At 36.8% G+C, this 21,073-nt stretch overlaps 1 protein-coding gene across 1 annotated transcript in view; it reads left to right on the top strand.

Moving 5' to 3' along the window:
- The window catches only part of LOC150092681 (lipase maturation factor 2-like), a 332,985-nt gene that overhangs the window by 112,799 nt on the left and 199,113 nt on the right, over positions 1 to 21,073 (top strand). Inside the window, exon 6 of the mRNA XM_090414594.1 lies at positions 9,501 to 9,679. Coding sequence (XP_090270720.1) covers positions 9,501 to 9,679 — 179 coding nt within the window. The remainder of the gene's footprint in view (positions 1 to 9,500; positions 9,680 to 21,073) is intronic.

The raw sequence follows: 21,073 nt of genomic DNA, 5'->3' as shown, positions 1-21,073 counted from the left end.
GATGTGATTCATATAGATGATGGAGAATGGAAATAGTCTGCATTCTTGTTATACACCTGAATTTATATCAAACCATCCTCCTGTGTTTACCTTCAATTCTAAATGCTGACTTACAACTGAAATACAGTCTGTATTGCCTTTGTGATTTTTCATTTACCATATAATTCAGTTCTACTTGGTGGGGATTTGAAATGAGTTGACCTAAGTGTGTGTGTGCACGTGCTCCTTTTATTATGTGTTAAAAGTGATTTCCACTGTAAGTTTTACCAAGCCAAAGCAGCAGTTCTCAAAAGGATTAATATTATGGAGAAACCCATGCATACTCTTAATGTCCATTAAGTCTTTTTTTTTATTCATGTGATATTGGCCATATGCAAGCACCCACTAATGCCTACTGCAAAAAAGCAAATATGGCTGCAACAATAAGCCATATCATATTGGGCATTGCTAATGCAGCACATCCAACCAGCACTGATCTTCTTCTTCTTCTGCAGCTTCTCCCACTTAAGTGGGGTCACTGTTGATGATGATGTGTCTCCTCCACATCTTCCTCTCTTGGGCTGTCACCACATCCAAGTTCTTCATTCTCAAGTCCTCTTCTACCAGCTCCGCCCACGTTTCCTCTTTCCTTGCAAATCCATCTGCATGACCCTTCTTCCCACATATTTGTCCTCCCTCCTCATCACATGACCAAACAATCTCAATCTTGCCTCCTGTATCTTCGCTCCTAAGTTCGTAACTTTCACTGTTCCCCTTATGTAGTCATTTCTCAGACGATCCTTTCTGGTCACACCACACATCCACCTAAGCATTCTCATCTCTGCTACTTCCTGATGACATTTCCTTCCTGCTCTAGATCTGTCTCCGGGCTGCCGCCCACTGTGCAACCCATATACTCTGTCTTACTTCTGCTCAGTCTCATACCTCTCTCTTCCAGTACTTTTCTCCATCTTTCCAGTTTAGTTCCCACTTCTTCTCTTGAATCTGCACACAGCAAGATGTCATCTGCATATAACATTGTCCAAGGCACATCTTCTTTCACCTCCTCCATCACCACCTCCATCACAATGTTAAACAGAAACGGACTTAATGCTGAACTTTGATGCAAGCCAACTGTTACTTGAAAACTTTCTGTCTGTCCCAGACAGGTCTGAACACTTGTCTGTGCATTTCTGTACATCTCCCGCACCAACCTGACATATTTCTCCGGAACCTTCTTCTCCATCGGACACCTCCCAGACTTCTTGCCTTGGCACTCTATCGTATGCTTTCTCCAGATCAATAAATGCCAGATGTAGCTCCCTTTGTTTCTCTCAAAACTTTTCCATCATCTGCCGTAACCCAAAGATAGCATCTATTGTTGATCTGCCAGGCATGAAGCCAAATTGTTCCTTTGCAATCTCCGCCTCTTTCCTCAATTTTCCATCAAGAATCCTTTCTAGGATTTTCATTGTGTGGGACATCAACTTTATTCCTCTGTAATTTTTAGTCTTATGCATCCCCTTTACCCTTGTAGATGGGGACGAGTACTCTCCCTTCATTCCTCAGGTATATTTTCCTGTTGGCAAACTTTCATGAACAGGTCCCACAGCAGGTCAATTCCTTTTTGCCTTCCATGCCTCCACTGGAATCCTGTTGGGGCCCACCGATTTTCCATTCCTCATCCTCTTCATGGCTTCCGTCACTTCCACTCTACTGATGTTCTGCCATCCCCTCAGAAGGCTGCCCATCTTCTCTGTGAGTCCTTGCATTTTCCTCATTCAAAAGTCCCTCAAAGTATGTTCTCCATCTGTTTCTTATGTCCGCATCCCTCCATAATACTCTTCCTTCAGCATCTTTGATCTGCCTCACATGTAAGTTGTCCTTTGCTGCTTTATTTCTACATTTCACTAGTTGGTAAATTTTTCTTTGTCCTTCCTTTATTTCTAATTGATCATACAGATCTTGATATGCTATGGCCTTCTCCTGTGCCACAGCTCTCTTGGCTTCTTGCTTTCTCTCTCTGTACACCTCTCTATCCTCTTCCACTCTTGACTCATCCTACCTCTGCTTTGCCTTCCTCTTAACTGTCACTTGTACATTATTATTCCACCACCACCAACCCTACTTCTGCTCTCTAATCTTTCCAGATGTCTCACCAAGCACCTCGATTGCACAGCTCAGGATACTTTTGAATTATGTTTCCACCAATCTTGTACACTTTCCAGTCCATTCGAAATCCTCTCTAACACCCTCTCCCTAAAACGATTCCTCACACTCTCTTCTTTTAAGCGAAACCACTTGTCTTCATCCCATGGCTTCCAGATGTTCTTATCTTCGATCTTATTTTAAAGTCTGTGCACAGTGGTCAGTGTTGCTGTACCACTTGATCTGTCCAACAATACTATCAAGTGTTGAAATCGTGAGCTAGACATTACACACCAAAAAAGGCCTATGTGATTTTTGTTGCCAATGATTGCATTGTGAGTACATAAAAATTGACGAAACTGCATATAAATTTAGCATGAATTTGAATCAGCCTTTCTCAATAATATCATCATCATCATAATAATAATAGATAAAATATATACAGAAATATAAATTAACAACATGGAAAAATAAATTTTTTATACGTATCAATATACTAATATATCTTCTTCTTCTTCTCTTCTGTCTAAGACGGGTTGAGTCTTCTCTATTTCTTGCTGTTCGAAAAAAAGTTCCTTATATGTTCTGCATCCCGAGATGTTCTTTATTAATTTCAGCCAGGTAATTCTTGGTCTTCTGGGTCTTCTTTTTTTCAGTTGGAAAAGTATTGATTAGGATGTTAGGAAGTCTGTCTGCATCCATGTGTACAGTGTGTCCAAACCATCTCAGTTGTTGTTTTATAATTTTTTCTATTATTGTCTTTTTATACAATAGTTCTTGTCTGACTGTGATGTTTGTTTTCTTTTCTGTCTGACTGTGATGTTTGTTTTCTTTTCTGTCCAACTTGTTCTATTTATTTTTCTTAAGCATTTGATTTCAAATGCCAGCAGTTTTTTCTCCTCTCTTTTTTTAACTGTCCACGCTTCTGCTCCATAGATAACTGTTGGTATAATTATTGCTTCATATAATTTGATTTTGGCTTGCTTAGATATCTTGTTTGTTTTCCAGATTTTCTGTAATTTTCCCATGGTAGTCCATCCTATCACCATTCTGTGTTTGATTGTTTTGAGTTCATGTATTGTTTCTGTTAGTTTTGATCCAAGGTATATGAAGTTGTCTACTTGTTCTATTTGTTCTTCATTTAGGGTGGCTGAGATGGTAGTTCTGTTCCTCCCTACAGATCATACAGATCTTGATATGCCATGGCCTTCACCTGTGCCACAACTCTTTTGGCTTCTTGCTTTCTCTCTCTGTACACCTAATAATCTACTAATATATAGATTTAAAAAAATAAATAAAAAAAAAAAAAAGTTTTATAGCAGAACTACATTAAACACATCTCTAAAGTCCTCCTATATTATGGTTTTCTTGTGTTGGGGTTCTGTCATCATATTCTGGATGCTATATAGATTGCAGATAGTTCCTCCAGATTCTTGGAATTACTAATCCATCATTTTTGTTAAGATTCAGATGTTTCAGCATCTCATTGACTTTGAACTTTCTTTCACACCATGTTTTGGTGCGGTGTAGGAATTTGGTGCCTTTCCAGTTGATTCTGTGACATGTTTGAAGTGCGTGGTCTGACAGGCCTGTTTTACCATAGTGGAGAAATTTAATGTGGCGTTTATGTTCGTCTTTTCTTATTGGGATGATGTGCTTTGTTTCCTCTATGTATGGTAGGTTGCAGGTGCACTAAATTTTGTAAACCCCTGGGTGAGCAAGGTAGGGAAGGGGATCTTTGGCTGAGTTGAGTATACTTATTAGTTTTGCAGAAGGTTTTGAAGGTTGCCTTAATGTTGTATTTATGTAGTGTTCTATCTATTTTTTCTGATATTCCCCTAATTTTTGGAATTATTAATCCATCATTTTTGTTAAGATTCAGATGTTTCAGCATCTCACCAACTTTGAACTTTCTTTCACACCAGGTTTTGGTGCAGTGTAGGGATTTAGTGCCTTTCCAGTTGATTCTGTGACATGTTTGAAGTGCGTGGTCTGACAGGCCTATTTTACCATAGTGGAGAAATTTAATGTGGCGTTTATGTTCATTTTTAATGTTTTAAAATGAATGTTTTAACCTTTTACATTTCTTTTAATGGTATTATTGTGGAGTATCTTGTGAACTGTTTATAGCCATTTTTTATAAACATTTGGCTAATAATTTCATATTCTTTGTTCAGCACCTGCTCATTTGAGCAAATTTTTAGAGCTTTGTTTGAGGGTGCTGGTAACCCCTAGTTTTTGTGTTGGATGGTGGTATGAATTTTTATGTATATATTGGTCTGTGTGTATGTAGGTTTGCAGTAGACCATTAATGAAAGGCAACCCAAGGAAAGATGTGTATCTAGAAAATAAAGAGTTAGTTTTCAATCTTGATGGTAAATTGGTTGCATTTGTGCTGTTTGTTCAGGTGGCTTAGGAATGTTTTCTGGCCATGGTGCCAAATGACGAAAATATCAACATATCTGAGCCCAACTTCAAGGCTTTAGGCTTGCTGAATCTGGAGCTCGTACATAAGTATATTTTCCTAATGATGACCTCGATATAGAGGTCGAAATGTTTAGTGTTATTTTATTTAAGTAAATATGTAAAGTAATCATTCCAACATATGTGTTTTTGTCTCCATAACTTCTTCACTATGAATGCTGACCACTGTGTAACCTTAAAAGAAAGAAAAAAAAAATGACGAGACAACCTTTCTTTTTGCAATTAACAAAAGTAACCTCTGATACACCAGTGATTTGCATCATAATTAATGGTGACTGTGAACTCAGTCAGCTCTTCCCAATGTGAACAAGGTCAATGACTTCACTGATAAAGCAGCGATGGAACATGGTACATAGACTACAAAAGGAAATACTAGTGTGGAAATTGAATGCTATTAATAGTCATCTTGAAAACCAAAATACCAAATGGGGAACATGTGCAGTCCACTCAGTTAACAACTTCCACTTCACAAATATATGTAGTCTCAGGTCCAACCTCAACAGTGTCCACTTCCTCCCCCAGTCTGCAAAACCTACTTGCTTTTTCTGGCAAATCCAAATTTCAGCTGCTCCACGCACTACTCATCTCAACTTCCCCAAATACACTCTTTGACTCATTTTGGCTCAAGGGTAGAATTTGTCATACATTTGCTCTAATCTTTAACGGTACCTGTGGTATAACTATAAATAATAAATTACACGATACATCAGTGTACTTTTATTTCATTAAAGTTAACAGTAGTTAACTTTAATTTGATGTTTTCGTTTAATTTATTATATATACATTTGTTCTGACTTCTGACTTACATGCCAGAGAATGTTTAACTTTGAGTCTCCCAGTCACAGTCTACCTGGTTTAAAAATTTTTGTCTCATTTGTCAAATTCATAGGTTATCTATATTGCTGTCCAAGTAGCATCAACCAATTGCATTACTTCAAACTATCACTTCTGGGTCTAGCTCCCACTGATGAGACCTCAATAAAGGTAGAAATCGGTCTGGGTAGTGACCCTTCCCATAATGCATAGCATTATATATGTCCATAATGATATGTGCTTTGCATTATGGGATACTAAGCCAAGTGTTGTGGAGTTATTAACTTCTATGTACGAGTTGCCTAGTCGTCAAGTTACTTCGCATGAAAACTTTGTTTGCTTACACTTTGATAAAGGATTAAACCAAGAATATAATTTCTTGGCATCTTTAATTCATATATTGATCATTGTGACTAAACCAGAGATGTCCAAAAGTCTTTAAGGAATATAACATGAGATTTTGTACAACTTAGTGTGTGCAGGATGTAATTTTTACCCAGGGTTAATGGTTCGTGGTTTGAAAATGAGTGGCAATAATATGTCTAGGTAATGTTTTGTGAATACTAGAAGTGTAGATTGTGTCAAAAGTGAGTGAAGTAACAAATGTTACTGATGAAAGCGAGTGTAGAATGTACTTTCAGAAGTGAACAATAGGAAACTGAATATGGAATGATAGTATGAATGACAAGGTGGCAGTCATTAGAAAAATAGTGTACTATAGAATCTTTTACAGGATAAAACATGAGTGTGAGTAAAATGATGTAGGTGGGGTGCAGCAAAGAGGAGAAGTAAATGGGAATAATATGAATGAGCAAGATAAGAGGAATGAGAAAGTATTGTATGATTTCTATGATATAAGGGTGTGATTAGTAGCAATGTAGCTAATTTGTGTTCTGAGTATGAAGACCAAGTAGTTAATGGAGCATGAAACTGTTTAAATACAGAGAGAGAAAGTGGAAGTTGTTATTTTGGAAGGAACTTTGTTTAATCGAATAGAGTGATATGAAGCGTTATCAATTATAACAACAGTATTTTTAGCAAGGTTTGGAATCAGTTTTTCACTGCCCACTTTTCGAAGATCGTAGAATTCATTTATCCATGGTAATCTCCAGTAGTTGAATTGGCTTTGTATAGTAAGTTTGAATTCGGTAAAAAAAAAAAAAAAAAAAAAAAAAAAAAAAAAACATTTCTCCACCCGCACACAAAATTATTATGCACCGCGAGGCATTTCCGGTTTGTAGCACTCCGCCTTCTTCTTTAGACTGCCAACATTTTCCATAAGTTAAATTATTATCAATCCAAGTTTCATCTAGATACACAATCAGTCTTTTCTCCTCCTTGAAATGTCTTATTGCTCTCAAATACTGCATTCTAGATAAAACAATGTCACTTCGCTCCATGATAAGTTTCCTTTTATTCTGGGACTTTTTAAAACAAAATCCAATTTCATGAAGTATTTTTCTTAAAGTTTCTCTTTTCCAAGGAAAATTAATTTTTTCTTTAAGCACAGGAATCAATTTCGGAACAGTTTGCACTCTTTTCTCGACCACGTAAAATTCGTGAATTGTTCTTCTTATAACCTCTACATCAAAATCATTCAAAGCTATAGTTTGATGGTTTTCTTTCTCTGGCGCTTTTTTTTAGGAGATTTAAATTTTGGCTTACCTTCACCTTGATTCCCTACGAATTCTTTTAACAGTCGATCCCGATACGCCCGCAATTGCACTTGCACGTTTTATGACTTGAGAAAGGGGAATGAGGAGACTGCCTTCTGACAATTCTTTTTCGCAGAATGTCAGCACATTATTCAATGCTCTTTTGCAAGAGCTACTGAAATGTTTAACAACAGAACTTGTTGACATACAAATTAATAATAAAAAAAAATGCAAAAAAGCGACAACAAATATCAAGCTACTATATACTAGTACAGCGACAGACAAGAAAGCACGTGATTTCATATGTTGGCGACCAATTCGTACATCCTTCATTTCTTTCTCCTCTTCAGCATGAATCGACTATTCTTGGCAAAATGCCAAGGAGAGACCTACAAATAGTGAGCATACTATACTTGAGGTAACAGAAATAGCAATCAGACCTGAAATGTGGAAAGTTGAGAAGCTTGGTCAGATGGTCAATTTCCAGATAATTGAGTAACCTTTCATAGTACACATCTATAAAGTGGTAAATAAAACAATGTTAGAACTGCATAGGAATTTCCTTACTGAGTCTTCTTGATAAGATTTATGCAAGCATACTTGAGAAAAGGATAAGAAAAATTGTGGAAGGGAACCTTGGAGAAAAACGAGCTGGTTTTGGGCCAAGTAGAGTTTTTAGTATCAGATTGTCACTTTAAGACAAATAGTTGAGAAATAGGAATATAACAGGGCTGTGTCTATTTTATAAATCTGGAAAAGGCATAGGAGAAAAGCTCTTCGAAATGCTAGTTATACTGAGTAAATGGACATTGCATTCAGCAATACCTAGTTTATATTTGAGTTGTAACTCAGCATTTAGAATTGAAGGGCATACAGGAAGATGGGTTTGATGTTAAATCAGGTGTGTGAGGCAAGGATGAATGTTATTTCCACTGTTCATTGTCTTCAGTATGGATCACATTATGAAATGACATGAAACTTTATATTAAAATTGGAGGTATTAATTTCAGCTCTTTACTTTTTGTAGTAATACCCATAAATCTATAAGTCTGTAGGATTTTTTAACTAATTGAATAACTACTGTAATAAATTTGATATGAAAATCAGCAATAAAAAAGACCATGAAAATAGACAGTAGCACTAAAAATATCAGCTGCATTATGAATGGAGAAGCTAGAACAACATTTCAGCTATTTAGGCAGAATTTTAGTGAAGATAATAAACTAAATGTGGAATTAGACACAGAATTAGTAAAGCTAATGTGTTAGGGAGTAAACTCATATGGAATAAAAGAAATTAGTCAAAACACTGAACTAATTGTATTCATGTCAGTTTTAACTTATGGATCTGACAGCTTGGTTATAAATAAAGACAGAGATCACATATATGGGAATGCTGAGAAAAATTGAGAGAATGAAAAACAGGTTGCATCAGTGGCAGAACCATATTAAAAATGAGGATATTAGGACATAACTGTATATTGTCTGTTCGGACATTCAGTAATTCGTGAGAAGATAATATCTGACAAGACTAATCTAAGATTATAGTCATTTAAGCAAAATGGGAAAGCAAAAACGTCATCTTTTTTTTGCCAGGAAACTTTGAGGAAGTCCAGGATCTATGTGAATTAATACAGTAAAAAGTATTTTAGAAGACCAAACTACAAGATCTGACAATATTGTGGTCCTAACAGATTAATTTTGAGGAAAATTGTGGATAGAAAGTTAGTAATGATGTAAGCTTTTTTTTTTTTTTCAGCATAGCCACATCTTGTACCATTTGAATGTCAATGGTGCATATTATCTTGCTTCCTGTTCACTTCATGATTCAGCAATCATGTCAACTGGACATTGAATTTTTCACTTTCTTGTACAATACCAGGTTTTGTGTTATTATAAAGAGATTAAACTGCTTGCAGAAGTGGATCAAGCCTGTAGAATATAATAACCTTATATCTTGAATATTTTTCACCTGTAATGTGTATTAATGTTAACATTTCAAAAGCTTTAAATCACTTTCTGACTGAACTTGTTTATTTATAGACACAGTAACCATATAGAGAAGAGATTAGTTGCATGAGTCACTAACTATAGTGTGGAATAAATCTTGAATTATGCATGCTGTGATTTATAAATGATAAAATGACTTTTTTTTCTTACCACTTTGGATTATAAAGATTGGAAAAATGTTCTGCTATCATGCTCTAAATCTATCACCAAACATTCATTTTGCTGCAGGAGAATATCTAAAGGATAGATCTGACATGAACAGTGATATAAACAACTACATTTCAGTTGTTTTCATTGTTTAATAAATATGATAGTTGAACATCTCAGGTGAAAGTAACCTGAATTTCTGCATGTATTCATAGGTTCTTGTATTTCACAATTACTGATATAAAATATGCTTATTCTCTTCCAGCCCTGTCTATACATTTTGAAAGCCAGTGCATTCCTACTGCTATGTCTTGGTATGCTCATCATTTACCACCCTGGTTTCTGAAACTTGGAGTAGTAGGAACCTATGTGATAGAGATTGCCATTCCATTTTTATTTTTTATTCCTATAAGATCACTCCGTATCTTCAGTTTCTATTCTCAGGTAATTTTAATGTGCTGCTGTAATTTATAATTATAGTTCATATGCTTATTTAAACTTTTTTTTTATACACGTTAGAAGTTTTTATCTCTAAAACTTGTAATGATAATGTTTCTTAGAAAACTTCACTATTCCAGCTAGCAAGGAAGACTTAAATTTGGATTTTCTTTGACAGTCACATAAGTTTACCATGTCACATGTGTGAGTAGTGGCTCTGTGTGTAGATCACCTGATAACCAATAGTGCTATCCAGAACAAAAATAGGATCAAACAGAAGATTGAGTGTCTTCTGGGGTTCATAAGGTTGATTCTATATTTTTGGATTAACTGGTGCTAAGTTATCAGAAACTCCATGTTGAGTTAAAGTAATATTAAATGTATAGTACTAATATTATATAATTGACTTTTGCTATAGCTACAATTTAGAGACTACAGAAATAATTTCCTATGATGATGGAAATTCACTATAGCATTTTCCAACTGGGACTATGCTAGGATTCTTCTTTATAAAAAAATATTTGCTATAATGTTGAGCCAGCTGTGCATAATAAACATGCTCCTCAGTTTGTTTCTTTTCGGTTCCCAGTTTTGTTATGAAAGATCTGGTAGAATGTGTATCATAGCATAGTTGTGATGTTTGCCAGCAGTTTTACTTATTGAATGGCTACCATGAATTACTTTATACCACTCATGGTAATTTCATCCCCCCGCCCCGAAACAGAGGGATAAAATTACGAAAAGGGGAGGGGGATAATAGATCCAAGAGGATCTATTATCACTATTTCTCACTCATTTTTAAGCTTATCATTTCACATGAGCTTAATAATGAAATAGCTCAAGTCTGTGTACTTGAGCAACCACTCACTTTATCAGTATTCTTTACTATACAAGAAATCATCAACTTCCTAATATGCACCTTTGGTGGGAAATGATACAGGATATTATTATCTGAGACCTCCAGGGAGGCAAGGACTCGTCGATGGAGGCTGTGGTTTTGACCTCCAGGGAGGCTTAGGTTTTTCTCTCTCTGAGAGAAAAACCTAACTCTTACCCCGTTCTTGACTGAGAACAACCTTAACTTCTGTGGATGCTTCCATGTTCTCTCCCCGCCTTCCATATAACGAAAAATTTCATCATTTGAAATGATATAACAACCATTCAAAAGTTTATACACCTCTATCATATCACCCCTCTTTCTCCTGTTAACCAGAGTCTGTAATCCACATACTCGCAATCTGTTCTCATAATCTAAATCCTATAATCCAGATATAATCTTTGTAACTTTTCTTTGCACCCTCTCCACAGCTTCTTTTTCCCCTTGGAACCTGGGAGACCAAATCTGCGCACAGTAATCTAAGTGTGGTCTTATCAAAGTCTTATAAAGAGGCAAAATTACTTCCTTATCCTTACATGTCAAGGTTCGCTTCAGCATATAAATTATCCTCTGAGTTGTATTTGCAACTTTTGCTATGTGACATTTGAACTTTAAATTCTTATCCACCAATACACCAAGATCCCTTGCCTCTTCAGTTTCTTGTAACATAACCCCGCATAATATAATATGCCGCTGGATCTCTAATCATGCCAGAATGCATAACTTTACACTTACTGACATTAAACTGACAGCCATTTTCATTTGCCCAGATTTCCAGTCTATTCAAATCATTTTGTAATTGCTGAATATCAGTAGCATCCCTGATTGCCCTGCCTATCTTCGCATCATCAGCAATCTGATGATAGACCCTGCTTGAAATCATTAATGGCCCAAGGACTGAACCCTGAGTACACACTGGTTATTTTTTTTTTATTTATTTATTTTATTTATTTTTTTTTATTAATCTTTGTACTGGTTATGGGCAGTACTACCCTTACATCTCGTCCAGACTTGATATAGGCCTAACCCTTTGCAAGTGTTTTACCCTATGCCTGTTCTAGTTATCATTGTAGTCATTCTCTGGTGGCAACGCCATGCCACTAGTGTGCCCTGCAGGGCCCTCAAGGAAAGAACTTTTATATCCTTCTGTGTAAGCCCAAGCTGTTTTAAGTCCTTATAACTATCTGCATTGCATATGCCATGTAAAGAGATGGTGGTGCTAATAAACCTCAGAGTTGCCCCATGCTCTTCCCATATCTTACTAACTGGATCTTGGTTATTTTTATAATAATTTACTTTATTATTATGGCTATAGGCTAGCAGGTGCCCTGTTCCCACCAACTGGGCATCAACTACCCAAATGTCACCATCTCTTTTAATCACTAAGCCTGGCTTACGCAAACCCATGGAGGTCCTATAATGTGGTTCCACTGCAGTCTCCTAACCTTTGTTCTTAAAGCGGTTGTTCAGAATGGAGACCACGGCATCATGCTTCCTCACGCGGACCCTATGGGTAAGGAAGCAACGCTGGCTATATCTCACTGTAGTGGCAGCCAGCCCTACAGTTGGAGTCGTCACTACCCCATCGAGCTGTCCGGGCTAGAGTAGGCAGGGCATTGATCCTCGTCCTCATAAGGTTAATATACTTAACCCAGGGAGGAGTCTGGTGCCATCCCTTACCCAATCATGCTGGGGAGGCACCAGATATGACTCTTTTAAAGGAGCACCATCTATAGAACAGTGCAACAGAGATGCCTACCTCTTGTGTTCTGCAGGTGCTGACTCAATTAAGGTACCCTGATAATGGGACCAGCCTTTAGCCTGCCTAAAGTCTTCTTGTATTAATGGGCTATAGAAAGCCTCTCTGCAGATGGGGGAAGAAGATAGTTCTAACTGTGTGATTCTTGACAGTCGCAGGCATGGGATCAGCCATCTAAGTGATGGAACCCGAAGCCCACCATCCTTCACCCTCGCACATGGAAATATACAGTAGAAGTATCAGGTGGCAGTCTGAGCCATGATCTCATGGCTGAACGGGTAGCCCTGTCTATTCGGGGCAGTACCGAGATATATGTCCCACCAAGCACCAACTTGTGGTAAAAGCAAGGTAGGAGATAGTGGGAAAGGAGAAACAGTCTTTGCTGGCGGTTGAGAGGAGCTTTCTTCAAAGAAGCGATCCCAGCTTCTAGGATAGAAGGGACAGAAGACCTTCCCTTTGGAACGAACATGATATCGAGGTATCTTTACTTTTCCAGGATGGTCAAAGCATGCAACAGCCTCCCGTGCAGGGAAAACTCTATAGTCTCGACCTTAAGCTTCTTGTCACAACCAGAGGGGACAAGAGCAGGACTTCTCTACATTAATAGAAAGGCCTCGAATAGAGAAGAAGTCAACTGTTCTGTCAAGGAGTTCCTGCAAGCCTATCTTAGTAGAGGCTACGAGAATAAGATCGTCTGCAAAGGCCATAGCATTAAAGGAAGAAGTGCGTAGAGAGTAGCCTAAATGGCTAGAAAGAGAATGAAGAAACTCATCTATGATGCAGTTGAAGAAAAGGGGAGATAGAGGATCACCCTGATGAACACCCCACACTGCAGGAATAGAAGTTGCACGGGACCCTGTAGTGATAGTGATGGAGCTACCCAAGTATAGCTCCATAACATAGGAAAGAAAGGGTTCTGGACATCCAGCAATAGACAGCGCTCGACGGGGAACGTGAAGGGAGACACTATCAAAGGCCTTTTGGAGGTCCAGCGATGCCATATATAGAGGCTTAAGGTGGCATTGGGAATCAGAGAGAAGAAAGAAGATATATATATTCTCGGCACAGCTGTCCGAAGGAACAAAAGCTCTCTGTCTATAATCATGCTGTATATGTTGCTGAAGTCGTTTAACTAATATTTTATGATAGAGTCTAAGTAACACAGGGGGGATGGTAATAGGTCTAAAGTCTGATGCACAGCTTGAAGTTTCTTTCTTCGGAATGAAGATAGTTCTTGAAGCACATAAGTATGGTGGTGTTACTTTACTGGAAAGGAGAATGTCCACTAAGTCTTGAAGAATCTTCAATGGCACCTTCCAAAGCCTAGATGCAGGAAAGCCATCAGTTTGGAGGCAGAGAAATTGAATGGTAGAGCTGCTTTAATCTCCAGGATGGAGACAGGCAGGAATGGACCTCAATATCGTAGGTTGGTCATAATCAGGGAAATGTGGTGGTGGAGCAGAAAAGACTGTACTCCAGAATTTGACAAAATCATCATGTAAGTCTGCTAGAGGTGGAGGGGAAGCACTGTCAAGGATGGTTTTGGCACATTGCCCTCTATTCTTTTTTTTATAGAGGTCCTGCATAGCTGCTGCTAAATCTGGCAGATTCATGCATTGTATACCACATTTTTGATATCTGTCTATTAACTATCCCCTGATCCAAATCAATAGAGTATGTTCCAATCCCATATTCTCCAGTTTACGCAACAGCCTATCATGTGGTTTCCTATCAAATGCCGTAGAAAAATCCAACATTATCATAGTGTATCCATTTCCTTTATCCAACTCAGCCGTAACATTGTTATAAAATATGAGCAAATTGCTAAAACATGACCTTCCTTTAGTAAACCCATGCTGTCCCCCTGCAGAGCATAGAATGATTGTCGACCCATTTCTGTATGCAAGTTCTTTCTAACTTCTCTAAAATCTTCACTACCACACCAGAAATACTAATAGGTCAGTAGTTAGACACATCAGTTTTTGCACTGCTCTTGTGCAATGGAACTATATTACATTCCTTTCATTCCTGAGCTGAGACTCAAGTTGTACAAATGTGTGAAAGGCCTAGCCAATTCAGCTGAACATTCCTTTAACAAACTGGCAGATATTCCATCTGTCCCTATTGAATAATTCTTATCCATTCTTATGCAAAAGCTCTTCAGCCTCATTTTCATGAACCTCGAATTCTTCATCCAACGTAGCAGTAGCAGTGTGCACCATACTACAAACACCTGGTTGATATATCTTAGCAAAGTGAGCACTGATTAAATGAACAATCTCCTTAGCTTCTGACACTCATGTACCATCTGCATTCAATAAAGTTATTCTTCCACATTTATTCTTTCTTTTGCTTGCGGCATAACGATAAAATTCTTTTGGATTGCCTTTAGTTTGCATGGCCAATTTCTTTTCATATTCCATTTTAGCTTTTCTCACAATATTCATTACTTTTCTCAACTGAGCTTTATATATTTCATAACTCCTCTCACTCTTATTCTCACGATACTCTTTCCACGTCATCTTCTTGGGGATTTTTAGCTTAATAAGGCTGCACATCCATTTCACACCCAACCTATATACTCTTTGAACACTAGGGATACATTGAGATACTGCCTCATTCAAGCACTTTTTCAAAGATTCCCATGCATTGCTGACATTTTTTCCATTCAATAACTGATACCATGGGACCAAAGATAATATTCTTCTAAGTTGATCACAATTTCCAGCTTTGTAATTCAGCATGTAGCTTGATTTAATCACGTTTCAATACAAATAGATACTTCCCAAGATATGGTATTTATGGGATTATGATAGTACTACATGAAAAGTTCACATCATTACTAACAATATTGTAATCAATATTGTAAGGTCTTATTTTTATCTTCTAAGGGAGGCACTTCTTACTGTATCAGTCCATCTAGATCTTGGCCTTCCTCTGGATCTTTTTCCTGGCAATCTTGTTTTGCTAACCTTCCTCTGCTATTCTGTTTAAGTGACCACATCACCTGAGGTTAGCTTTATTCACATGTTCCCAAATACTAATATCAAATTCCTTCCTAATATCCTCATTTTTAATACCATTGATGCTATCTGTTTTTCATTTTACATAATTATTTTTGAAACTTTCACATCTGATATCTCCTGTCTTTGAAGTGTTTTACTTCAAGCCAGCTCTCAGATTCATAAGTTGGTTTGAACACTGTCTTGTATATAGCCAGTTTAGTGTGTGTGTGTGCTCACTAGTTTCTCTTATTCATACATTTATTCAGTTACAGCTTTACTATTCTGTTTTCTATTTCATTAACTTTCATGTTCAATAAAAATTACGCCTGAATAGCTGAAATGTTTTATCCTCTAGATTCTCCATTCAGGATTGATATTTTCAATGCTCCTGCCTATTTTCATATTCTGGCTTTTTTACTGCTGACTTTCATACTAAATTTATTACAGCAGTTATTCAATTTAGTTACTGAATCCTGGACTTGTACTGGATTTATATAACAGTTCAACATCATCTGTATAAAGTAAAGAGTGGGAATGAATATTTCTACTCTTTACTTTATATTAGGCTTATTGCCACTTTCCTTCATAATATAATCCATATGGATAACAATGGGGCTAATGTGCACCCTTGTCTTACATCTGATATATTAAACCATCTTCCTGTACTCCTTTGAATTCTAACTGCTGGCTTATAGCTCATATAGATAACATATTGTTCAATATAATGTATTATTTACATCATATAATTGTAGCATTTTGAACAACTTTTCGGTTGGTATCTTGTCATTTGCCTTTTTCAGATTTTTAATCTTTCACAACCTTTCTCAATCAATTTTCTCAAACTGAACCCAACTTGTTCTGCTTTCTCTTTCCTTAATTTTCTTAGCTGCTTCTCAAAGCATGCATGCAAATCTTACCCAGAACACTGAAGTATCGAAATTCTTCAGTAATTCTCATATTCAGGAAAATTTTATTTTCTAATTTCATTTCCACTTTATCATTTTTATGATACAGTGATAGATGGCTATTATGATAACTGTACTCTAAGCATCTGGACTTTGACCATCTGATTCATTCAGCCATTTGAATTATGTTGTGCAGCTATTGTAAAACTTTTATACCACCAAATATCTACTCCAGCTGCCTTTCTGCATTTCATATTTTTGATAGCTTTTTCTATCTCAAGTAGTGATATGTACTCCTGATTTCATTCCTCTTGAATGTTTTATACATCTGTGCTGTCACTGCTTGTTTCATTTAGCAGTCTTTCATATAATTATAACTCTTATTTTATTTTAATGGGATTACAATACCATACAAAACTAAATTATAAAAGGATGTTTATTAACTCAGAAGAGTTCTGAGCAATAAATACAAAATGTTATATTCAGGCAATGACAATCAAGGTAAAGAAGGAGTAGCCATAGTATTCAACACAAAATACGAGGCTAATCTTCTTGAATAGCAGTCAGTCTCAAATAGAGTAATGTGAGCAAATATGAGAATGGGGAACTGGACAATGAGACTTATTTGTGCCTATGGTCCCACAGAAGGTTCTACTAAGGTAGTGGAGGAATTTTCTGATGCTTTAGAAAAAGCAACTGACGCATTGAAAAATGAAAAATTGATCCTTGTTGGGGATCTAAATAGCAGAGTAGGAAATGATTGTGAGACATACAAAAATATTTTGGGAAAATTTGGAGAAAAGAGCAAAGCTAATAATAATGGCAAATATCTGTGGGATTTCTGCTCAGGACATGGACTGGTTATTACTAACACCATGTTCCAACATAGAAATGTGCACAAATTCACATGGAGACAAGAGGCAAGGAATAAGAAAAGTCTCATTGACCATGTTATTCATGGTACATGACAAAATTTCATGCTGGCTGGGGCGTCGCCCGGTTAAACAAGGCTCCCGTTGTTTTCGCCAGGGAACCAGGGCGAACAGCGAAAAGTCGGCTACTGGAACAAATCTGAAAACAAACCCCAACTCAACATCACCAGAGTTAAAGATCGGTACTATCAACGTAAGAAGCCTGAATGGCAAAGAAATGGAGCTAGCTGAGGAATTAGATAAGTACCAGATCGACATAATACGGGTGACTGAAACAAAAAAAGACCAAAACTGGTGAGATCTTTCTGAGCAATAAATACAAAATGTTATATTCAGGCAATGACAATCAAGGAAAAGAAGGAGTAGCCATAGTATTCAACACAAAATACGAGGCTAATCTTCTTGAATGGCAGTCAGTCTCAAGTAGAGTAATGTGGGCAAATATGAGAATGGAGAACTGGACAATGAGACTTATTTGTGCCTATGGTCCCACAGAAGGTTCTACTAAGGTAGAAGTGGAGGAATTTTTTGAGACTTTAGAAAAAGCAACTGACACAATGAAAAATGAAAAGTTGGTCCTTGTTGGGGATCTAAATAGCAGAGTAGGAAATGATTGTGAGGCATACAAAAATATTTTGGGAAAATTTGGAGAAAAAAGCAAAGCTAATAATAATGGCAAATATCTGTTGGATTTCTGCTCAGGACATGGACTGGTTATTACTAACACCATGTTCCAACATAAAAATGTGCACAAATTCACATGGAGAGAAGAGGCTAGGAATAAGAAAAGTCTCATTGACTATGTTATTGTTTATAGTGATGTTTTCTCCCTGGTGCAGGACACCAGAGTGTACAGAGGATTTGAAATTGGAAGTGATCACTATTTAGTCTTGAGCAGGATAAAATTGAATTTCATATTGAAAAGAATAACATGTAAGAAAGTTTTAAAGCGAATAAAAGTTGAGCAGCTCTCAGATGTGAGCTGTAGACTAAAATACACAAAGATTATTGAAGGAAAAGTAAAAGAGTTTGAGAACAGGAATCAAACCTTTGAGATTCATTGGCAAACTCTGAAGAAAACATTGATTGATTCTGCCAGAGAGGCATGTGGTGAGGTTGTTTGTAAGGATAAAAAAAAATCAGAACTCCCTGGTGGACACAGGAGGTTAAAGAGGCAGTGAAGGAAAAGAAGAAAGCATACCAAAAGTTCCTGTCAAATAAGTCAGCTTGTGCTCTTAGAGAATATAGAGACAAATGCAAGAATGCTAAACACTGTGTAAAACTAGCTAAACAAAAGTCATGGGAGGACTTTGGCAAGAATATAGAAAATAAATATCAAGAAGGTGGCAAAATATTCTGGAGGTTGTTGAATGGGTTGAGGAATGGAGGAAAGAGTGCTGTAAAAGGAGTTAGAGATGATAAAGGTGACATGAAAACTGGAATAAAAGATATCCTTGAAGTATGGAGTAATTACTTTGAAAAACTGCTAAATGAAGCAAGCAGTGATGACAGCACAGTGGTAAAAAACACTGACCAGGCATGCAGGCAGGAATACATATCCATACTTGAAGTAGAAAAAGCCATCAAAAGCTTGAAATGTGGAAAGGCAGCTGGAGTAGATGATATTCGACCAGAAATGGTGAAGTATGGTGTTATAAGAGTCTTACAGTGGCTGCACTGCATAGTTCAGAAAGCCTGGACAGAGGGACGAATTCCCGATGATTGGAGTAGAGCTCTCATAGTACCCATATATAAAAAGGGAAATAAACTGAATGTGAGAATTACAGAGGTATTTCCCTACTGAGTGTTCCTGGCAAAATCTACGCAAGTATACTTGAGAAACGGTTGAGAAGAATTGTGAAAGAAAAGCTTGGTGAAGAACAAGCTGGATTCAGGCCAAATAGAGGCTGTCAGGATCAGATCTTCACCTTTACGACAAATAGTCGAGAAAGCATGGGAATATAACAGAGATCTGTATTTAAGTTTTGTCGATTTGGAAAAGGCATATGACAAGGTGCCAAGAAAGAAGCTAGCTATTCAATACGCTGCAGTTATATGGTGTCAATGGGGCATTATATCAAGCAATACATAGTCTTTATTTGAGTTGTAAGTCAGCAGTTAGAATTGAAGGAAGTACAGGAAGATGGTTTAATGTTAAATCTGGTGTGAGAGAAGGATGTACGTTATCCCCTCTGTTATTCATTATCTATATGGATCACATTATGAAGGAAAGTGGTATCAAACATGATATCAAAATTGGAGATGTTAATGTCAGCTCTTTGCTTTATGCAGACAATGTTATACTTCTAAATAAATCTGCTACAAGTCTGCAAGATTCTCTGACTAAATTGAATAGCTGTTGTAATAGATATGGTATGAAGGTCAGCAATAAAAAGACAAAGACAATGAAAATAGGCAGAATCGTTAAAAATGTCAACTGTGTTGTGAATGGAGAACCTGTGGAACAAGTAAAACATTTCAGCTACTTAGGCACGATTTTTACTGATGATGGTAAATTAAATATAGAAATAGACAACAGAATCAGCAAAGCTGGTATGGTGGAAAGTCAATTGAATAAATCCATATGGAATAAGAGAGAAATTAGTCGGAACACTAAATTAGCTGTATACAAGACAGTGTTCAAACCAGTTTTAACTTATGGATCTGAGAGCTGGGTCAGAAGTAAAACACTTGACCAAAGACTAGAGACCGCAGATATGAGAGTCCTGAGAAAGATTAGAGGCATGAATAGGTGGCATCAATGGCAATATCATATTAAAAATGAGGATATTAGGAAAGAACTTGACATTGTCTCCATCTAGGAATTTGTTAGCAGAGCTAATCTCAGATGGTATGGTCACCTAAACAGAATGGGCGAGGAAAGATTAGCAAAACAAGTGTTCTCTGCCAGGTTGGCAGGAAAACGACCCAGAGGAAGACCAAGATATAGGTGGATTGATACGGTACAAAGTGCCTTAGACAATAGAAATATAAGATCTGATAATGTTGGAGTCTTGACAAGTAACAGACTGATTTGGAGGAAAAATTGTAGATAGGAAGTTAGTAACGATATAATTTTTTCATGTAGTACTATCATATCCTGTACACCCCTTGTGGGTACATGGCAGGAATTTGATGATGATGTTTATTAAATGGCTTGTACTTTGCTGGGTTTCAAACGAACATCTTCAGAACAAAACATATTATAGTTTACATGTGAAGTTGAGTAAATGAAACAGTTTGTCCATTACAATTTGAATTTTTTCACTTACTCATTGCCACACGTAAACTGTAACATGTTTTTGTTCTGAAGATGTTTGTTTGAAATCTAGCAAAGTATGAGCCAGTTAATAAACATCCTTTTATAATTTAGTTTTGTTTAATATTATTAATGCTGTTAAAATTAAATAAGTTCTGAATAACATCTAGCACCTAATCTTCTTAACTAGATTTCAAATAATTACTCCAGACATCTATACTATCTTCAGTTTTCATGTCACCTTTATAATTTCTGATTACTTTTTCAGTAACCTGCAGAATATTTTGCTTCCTTGATATTTATTTTAAGTATTCTTACTGAAGTCTTCCCATGAATTATGTTTAGCTAGTTGTACACAGTTATTTGTCTCTTCCATTAAACTTGCCAAAAAAATTATATTCATGTTTAATCCTTTTTCCAAGGAAGCAGACAAAGTTTTGCAGGTGAAAGTATCTTCACAACTAGGCTCCTTGTATATAGAGGCTGACTCTACATCATCTGCGTTAGTTCCTATAATGCAAAACACGCTTCTTATCAGAAGTGTATATTGCTGTGCATTATAGGAAAGAACACTGCCCAGACTGGTTTTGGCAATTACTGAAGTCTCATCACTGGAAGCCATACCCGAAGAATAGATACCAAAGATGAATACTAAGGCAGTTG

Source organism: Typopeltis vanoorti, chromosome 25 (genome assembly GCF_054136105.1).
Source record: "Typopeltis vanoorti isolate ZY-2024b chromosome 25, IOZ_Tvanoo_1.0, whole genome shotgun sequence".
NCBI classification, from domain to species: Eukaryota; Metazoa; Arthropoda; class Arachnida; order Uropygi; family Thelyphonidae; genus Typopeltis; species Typopeltis vanoorti.
Note: the sequence above shows the minus strand (reverse complement) of the source record. Positions and strands in the feature narration are given on the sequence as shown.